Source organism: Thamnophis sirtalis, unplaced genomic scaffold (genome assembly GCF_051295495.1).
Source record: "Thamnophis sirtalis isolate CommonGarterSnake01/CBP01778 unplaced genomic scaffold, rThaSir2_p1.2 scaffold_4, whole genome shotgun sequence".
Lineage (NCBI taxonomy): Eukaryota > Metazoa > Chordata > Lepidosauria > Squamata > Natricidae > Thamnophis > Thamnophis sirtalis.
Genome location: NW_028261384.1, coordinates 107380248 through 107388180, shown reverse-complemented (window position 1 = coordinate 107388180; position 7933 = coordinate 107380248). Strand labels below are relative to the sequence as shown.

Below are 7933 nucleotides of genomic sequence, written 5' to 3'. Positions count from 1 at the left end.
TATCATGTGACCATGGGGAATTCTGCAATGATAATAAGCATGAAACAGTCATGTCACTTTTTCCAGGGCCTTTGTAACTTCGATCACTAAATGAACTGTTTTAAGTTTAGGACTACCTGTATTTGTTTTCTGCTCAGCTTGAATGGTAAAACTTGGAAACTTTCTTCTGCAGAAAATTTGATGTTTCTGAGGTGCTTCAAATGCTTAAGTCCCCCCCCCCTTGTCTAAGTTCATTAAGGGGGCCCAGCTAGATGACAATATGTAATTCTTGGCGCTAGTTAAGTAAAATTGATTAGTACTTCTGTGAGAAATTACTACTTTTAAGTTCATCCCAGCATTGTAGGTTAGACTATGAAGTGACAAAGCTATCCAAAAGGCAACGGAAATGAATTTGGTATCCTAGTCAAGGAAACTACAATAGAAATACCCTTGAAGCCACAATAGATTTGGCCAAGTTTGTTAGTCACAGCTTGTTTTGATCCCCTGGAGACAGTCTTATGACAACTGGGACGTTTCAGGTGTCAAGCACGGCAGTTGTATAGTGACGGGCTTGATTTTATGACCTTTTTCATCAGGTTTGTAAAGCAACTCACTGCATTTAAGAGGATCCTATCTTTAAACGAATCTGACTTCCCCCAACTGTGAAGGCCACACAATAATCACATGACCCTGTAATGCTGCAGCTCTTGTGAATGCATATCTGTTGCCCAAGTGCCAAAATTTTGATCATGCGACTGGGCAACCCCAGTAAATACAAAGATTGGTCATAAGTCATTTTTTCAGTGCTGTTTGAGGCTGTAGGCAAGCCTTCCCAAGGATATGCCAATCTCAGTCTCATAGTATTCTGCCACTATTTTATCAATTTCCCCCCAGAATTGGTATTTTCCATTTTGGAAATGCTCTCTACATTTGCTTTAGCAGGCCTTCACACTAACCTACTAGCTCCCACAACAATTCTTATAGAATTCACAATTTAATAAATGTAATGTCCTATTGTGATCTTTGAGGTTTTCTCAGAAACTACTCTTTCCATTTCCAACATTACTTCCGTGTCCTTTAGTAAAAAGATTACTAAATAGAATAGTAAAAACTTTCAGTTAACTTTTTAAGCTTCCTGGCAAGTGCCTCCACCAAATTTCGTGATCTACAAATTTGCCCCCATTTACCCATATGAAATATTTATATCTTAAAATCATTGTTACCCCTTCCTTAGCCCTCTCATTTCCATTTACCGGTATTTTATATACAATATAAATTAATTATTTATAGTTATAGTTTAATTGTATAGATATTATATATATGATTTCATCAATCACGTTTTTAATTTATTATGGAATAAGTTGTATTTATTCTGAAGTCAAGATGGAAAAACAGCTTTTTATGTGTGCTGCTTTTACACAATTACAGTTCTGGCATATTTGTTGCAGATATTCTTTTCACCAGCATGAATTGAGCTTGGAGATCTTGAGCCAGGAATTTCAAAATGATATACCTTGTCTTCACTTTTTGATTTAAAAATAAATCTTGTTGGTTTGCTTTGTAGTTAAGTTAGTATGTTGCTTTAATCTTTTAAGAAACAGGATGAACTTAACCAAAAGAAAGAAAGTTTAAGTCTAGCTCATGTCTTTAATCCAAATATGCACAGAAAAGATCCTGTTTAATTTTGTTAATTCCACAAAAGATGAAGTCAGAAACATTGGAGTATACATCTCAAGACAGGGCTAAATTGGGAAAATGGTAATTATAAGGTTAAACACAAAAGTACAAAGAGTGATCTAATCAAACATCATTTAAGAATGGCATCATATGAAGGCAGACTTGATTACACTTAAAAACCAAATTATTATCTCAGCAACCCCCTTACATTTATAGTTATTATGTTATTAGTTAGTTATGAAATGTTTTGTAATTGACAAGACACAGAAATTGTAAACATCATTTATTTTTTGAACATGAAAGAAGCCAAGTCTATACATAAGCAAATTAAAAAGCACATCTCCATGAAAACATTTCTTGGGACAATGAATAAAACTACTGGGCCAGAAAGCTTTTGAAGAAATGTAGAGCCAGAAAGGCAGCTTAAAAAATCTACAACTAACCTGAACTATGGAAACAGACGTGACTCTTCTTGAGCAAACAAAAGCAAAAAAATCCCATTTTCAGAGAAAGCAATAACCATTTGAGAAGAAAGCTGTCTTGGCGGGCCAACTGTTACTTTTGTCAGCTGTCCATCTAGGCTGGTACCACAATTGGGAAGTTCATCAATTATACCAAAACAAGATGTTCTTTATCCTCTTATGAAACAGATATTAAGACTGATCTTGATTCTCAAAACAATTAGTGTCTAAGAATTCACCAAGAGTAGTCCAGTATATTTGAAGGGGCAGTGATTCCTTATTGGAGGATGCAATAACAGCTTCTTCCTCAGTGGTTTAAAAAAAACGAATCTCTATATTGTTCCCATCAGGAGCAAAAAGGAGTTAAATTGGAGAGCATTAATTAGCTCAATTTTATTAATTGCTATTACCATATTACCAAAAAAAATCAGAACAAGGGCATAAAATCTGTCAAACAAAAACCAGGTGAGACATTAAAATCTGTATAATTTTTAATCTAAGTAGTCATTTTAAGGAGAAGCAATTTAAAATGGAGATATTTAACACCAAGTTTTTTTCCTTAGTGAAAATTTGAGAAAGTGTTAATAAAGGGAACTTCTATACTGTTCCCATTAGGACTTGACAAAAAAAATCCAACTGTAAAACATGATATATAGACTTCTAGGTTACCTCAGATTAATTATCCTTTCAATACAAAAAAAAAAAAAGAAAACCACAAAGTATCTCTGTGAGAACAAGGGATAAAATTTATCAAGAAAAAAACTGTTCAGACCATTTATAACATTATCTAAGCCAGTATTTCTCAACCTCAGCAACTTTCAGATGTGTGGATTTTTAACTCCCAAAATTTCCCAGTACCATGCTAGCTGGGAAGTTGCTGAGGTTGAGAAATACTGATCTAACCAGTCAAGATCTACAATAACTCTCCAAAAAAAGCAGAGAGGTGCAGAAAAGGTCAAAGGGGGACCAGGGGACCGAAAGAGTGGAGGGGGGTGGGTGAGAGTGAGTTAAATTGGCAGCTCCCTCATTTCGTCTCCATGGAATGGTGGTCCATTTTCAATGGTGGTCCATTGAAAAAAGTAACCTTTTAGCTTGCCATTCCCTCATCCCCACTGCTATCAGCCTTAGAAGACATGGCCTCACCCGGATCAGTGACCGGGGAAACACGGGAAGCAAGTGTGTTTTCTTTTTGTGGTTCATCAATGTTGATTGGCTCACGCAGGGCTGAAAATTTCCGGTCACCAAAGGCAGCACTCAGTTTGGCTTCAAAGAAGCGTTGCAGAACAATGATGGACTGAACATCCTCCTTATCCTAAAAAGTAAAGGGGGGGGGGAGTAAAACATTTGGAATCCTGCCCAACTGATACCACCAGCCAAGATCAGTGCAAGGAATATGCTACACGTTCCCAGATCTCATAAATCTTCACATACATAACACGTATTACATCAAAATCAGCAGCTGTTGGCTACTGCCAGAAGTAGCCCCTTGAGAACAGATGTAGTGGTGCATTTGATACTTTATTTTTTTTCAAATTCTATTCAACTAAGTATTTTAAATGGCCAACAAATAAGAAGATAAATAATTTACATTACAAAATATAATAGGGATTTAAGTACAAAAATGTAAACAGGGTTTTAAAAAAATGATTGGGAAGGAATTGGATCTTCTCTAAGCAGTGGGGGGAAAAGGTTATGCAATTCTCAGGAAAGTACTTTACATTGCCAAAGAATGTTACATATAAATGTGTACCTAATTAATGGGCCAGTGGCCTATAAAAGTTTCTAAGAGCCTTCCTTCCTTAGCATCCAGACAAGTTCATAATAATAGGCTATCCTTCAGATAGTCTCAATACACACCTTAAATTAGATTTGGAAAACAACTGGCAACCATAGAAGCCTTTCAACACAGGAATCATGCAATACCATTATGATGCACTAAGTGATTGCCTAGCTGGTCTATCTCGCATCCTCTAAAGCAGTGGTTTTCAACCTTCCCAATGCCGCGACCCTTTAATACAGTTCTTCATGTTGTTGTGACCCCCCCAACCATAAAATTATTTTTGTAGCTAATTCATAACTGTAATTTTGCTACTGTTATGAATTGTAATGTAAATATCTGATATGCTGGATGTATTTTCATTATTGCAAATTAACATAATTAAAGCATAGTGATTAATTACAAAAACTATGTAATTATATATTGTGAAATGCTTTGCTAATGAGAATAATATATGTAATATAATATAATCTCTAACCTTGTCACAAAAAGTCCATGAAACATTTCAGTTATTAACAAATAAAAAAAACAGAGAAGAAAAACAGTTAAAAAAAATGGATCAAAGAGAAATGTAGTACTAGGTTGGATATCCCCTCTTATTTTTCATCGTCCTACTGGTTCTTTATGATTTATCATAAAGGGAAGGAAACAAAGGTGGGTCTCTCCTTGTGAATGGACACAGGTTTTTACAGAAAAGGAAAAACCCAAACGTCTGGAGCCAGCTGCTGCATAGTGCCTGTGAGAGCCTCAGAGTCTCCGAGGAGGAGGCTGCGGACTGAAGGCACATCGTCGCCATCCTTCCTGCCTCAGTTCTCGGCTCCTTCTTCCTGGCGTCCCCTCCCCTCCCCACTGGGAGACCGAGCTTGGCCCAGCCACTTCTCAGGGCGCTGCCCATTCTCCCCTCCCCTCATCAAGCGCAGCCATCTGATCCACCCGTCGGTGCTTCTCGTGTCGCAAGTAGCTGGGCACTGGCTGTCCTCGTGCCGCCGCTCGTCAGGTAGCCCCTCCCTTTCGCAAGGCAGCACCTGCCGCCACCGCTCCCCTGGCTCCAAACACTGGCACGCAGGGGTTTCAGTTCCTAAGACTATTGAAAATATGTGTTTTCCGATGGTCTTAGGCGACCCCTGTGAAAGGGTCGTTCGAAAGGGGTCGCGACCCACAGGTTGAGAACCACTGCTCTAAAGTTTCCAGACACCTGTGAAGGATTGTTGGCTTACAGTTTGCCAGTTTATCTCTTTGAATTTTATGACATAAGACTTTTGTTTTTGTTCTTCCAAGCAGAAGAAAGCCTCACCTCAGTCAGCTTGTTAAACTGCCTGAACATCTTCCAAACGTCATCTGCAAATTCATCAGGAGATGCATAGGGTGGTGACAGTTTCCGCTGTAACTTTGCTCTTATCAAAGTCAAGTCAATTGTGTTCTGCCCCTCCTGGAAAATAAAGCAGAAAGGAAAATTTTATGGTTTTATCATAAATCTTCTATCAAAAGTTGTTTCAAACATGTGCATTTTAGTAGCCAAAAGCTAGTTTTTCTCAAAAACTTGTAATGGTGATTTGTAAAGGTGGTTGTAAAAGGCTGTATTAAAAACAAGTGTTTCATTAATAACAATTACTCTTAACACGCTGCTATTTTTAATAGACATGTTTGTAAAATATTCCATGCTACTTATATTACTGTAAACTTCGTGTGTATGTGTGTGGATTAGTAAGAGCAGACCAAATGGACAGAAACCAAGGAGTCAAAGCTTAAAGCCCAGAATTAGATGATTTCATTAAGAACTGAACTGCTTGGCACTAAGAAAAATAATTAATACTTGCCAAGCACCTGTTAATTTTTTTCACCTACATAAATTGTGCTAGAATCCAAGTTATTTAAATTTATACTTTCTGACTCATAAAATACAACTCAATGGGAAAAACTCACTGGAGCATTGGAAAGCCTGTGAAGAGGCCTGCATGGTTCAGAACAAAGAAGCTCAAGGAGAACTCGTTCACATCTCTGTAAAAAACAAGGTCAAAGGTAGATTATTGGGAATCATCTGGTCTTACCAATGAATGGAGATCACACAACTTCCTTATAATCAGACACAATTGCCAGCTGAATTAAATAAACAAAAATCAAAACAAGCCTCCACCCTGTTATTTTGAAAGCACTGACTTGCTTGACTTTTACAGTCTTTCTACTTCAGAGACACTTCAAGGAGAACCTACACGTTTATCAGAAATTTCTCTTTTTCTTTTCTAGTCTTCATGGCTTTTATGTATTATAAAAGGTTACAATTAACATTTCAGTTAAACAATAAATTATAAGCAATATATTAGCCAGGATTTAATCAGAGAATTTTATAAGCTTCCTTTCTCTATGATGTAGAAATCCTACGTTCACATTTGCTGCCCAGTATTTAAAATAATTTGCGAGTGGGAGCTGGCATCTTTAAATCATTCTTGTCATCTGGCAATTTTCTGGACTGCCCCTGAAGTTCTTTTGGCAAAATTTCCAGAAACAGTTTATACTGCCTACTTTCTAGGATTGAGAATGACTACCTCAACTGGCTAGATAAACTAGAACTCATCATCTTCCAGTTTCTATCCTCTTTAGCTTTATTTTCCTTCTTGCCAATGTTGCACTGTCCCATTTGATTATGGGATTCAAAGCAAAAAATTGACCTGTCCAAGAGACTTGGACATTTTACAGCCCAGGACTTTGGCTATCCCTGTCCAGCATGCATATTATCAATTGGGAATTAGGAATCAAATGAACCAACTCCAACCGTGACCGGGCTGAGATCATCACCGACAGCAACAGGAAGCAATTGAACATTTTGGTGAAGTACAGAATGAAACAAGACAGACTGAATGCCATTACTTTTTGTATAAAGTTAATTAACTGTTGCTCTTTAGCAACAAAATGCCCATTTCTAGTAGTGTTTTGTGAAGGTTAAAAGTAAATTATGTTAAAAATAAAATAATGATTAGTATTTGATCTAGGCCACATTTTCATAGCTTTAGCTTTAGGGTAACATGTATTACCAGTGGCAGCGAATCAAAACCATATAATTTTCTGCTTTTTATAAAGCAATAAAATTAGTATTGAGCAGTAGTAAGTTCAGTCTATTGATTCAGCCCTCCACAACAGTCCGTTTCTCATATTGCCCCTTGGGAAATTGCCTACTCCTGCTCTACAACTAAAATGCACTCTATTGTGGGCAAATTCCATTAGGTCCTGCCTTGTGTTTTGGAATGTGTATGGGTAAAAAGACTAATTAGAAGTCTAACATAACCTACTCTAAATCTTCAGTTGATCCATCCATCATACTCCAATAGGCCCCTAGATATGAACAGCATCAGGCTGTCATTTGATGTCTTTCATTGTCTCAAACCAATTTCTGAAGAGTGCATTTAACATTAGAGCATACTCTTTTCCCTGCAATCAGTGTCATCCCATCTCTCAGTTAGACCAACCTTCTGGTCAACACTTGACAGCATTTTTGCTTCTCCATCTTTGAAGACTGCAGCCAATTCAGTTCCATCTTCTCCAATGGCTATTACTGGATCAGTACACAGTAGGCATTTCCAATCCTGGCTGCAAAATAAAAAGCATGTTAAATATACAGATAACTTAAAGCAGCAAAGTAGGCCACAGGGCACCTATAAGCAGATAGATAGCTATAGCAACCGTTAACTGTTCATTAAAGACTGTTTTAAAGTCAGGTTGCAATCTTTATTCTCCAAACAATGCTTTTAGGCCTTCTATGTAAACCCAGACACAACTAGAAAATGCTTCTATTGAAAAGAATTGTAGAAAGAGGTTTTACATTCAGGTAACCTGTTCTTTTGCCTGGCCAATTTAACTTTCTATTAAATATATGAGCTCACCCATTTGCACTGACATCAATTATATTCTGAACTAAAAAAAATTAGGTCGGTGCTATATACCTGTCAACACTGTTGTCATTTTGATTCCCAAAAAGTTACACTAACAGTCTGTTCTATTCAGGCCAACAATCTCTATACTGCACAATGTTCAAAAGGCATAGTAG

At 37.2% G+C, this 7933-nt stretch overlaps 1 protein-coding gene across 2 annotated transcripts in view; it reads right to left on the bottom strand.

Moving 5' to 3' along the window:
• Nucleotides 1-1924: 1924 nt before the first annotated feature.
• TRIM28 (tripartite motif containing 28) overlaps nt 1925-7933 on the bottom strand; it is a 30179-nt gene continuing 24170 nt past the window's right edge. For both annotated transcript variants that reach the window (XM_014057836.2, XM_014057837.2), the window contains 4 exons: nt 7356-7476; nt 5818-5892; nt 5189-5323; nt 1925-3429 (listed from right to left, as the gene is read on the bottom strand). In XM_014057836.2, coding sequence (XP_013913311.2) covers nt 3205-3429; nt 5189-5323; nt 5818-5892; nt 7356-7476 — 556 coding nt within the window. In that variant the 3' untranslated portion in view covers nt 1925-3204. The remainder of the gene's footprint in view (nt 3430-5188; nt 5324-5817; nt 5893-7355; nt 7477-7933) is intronic.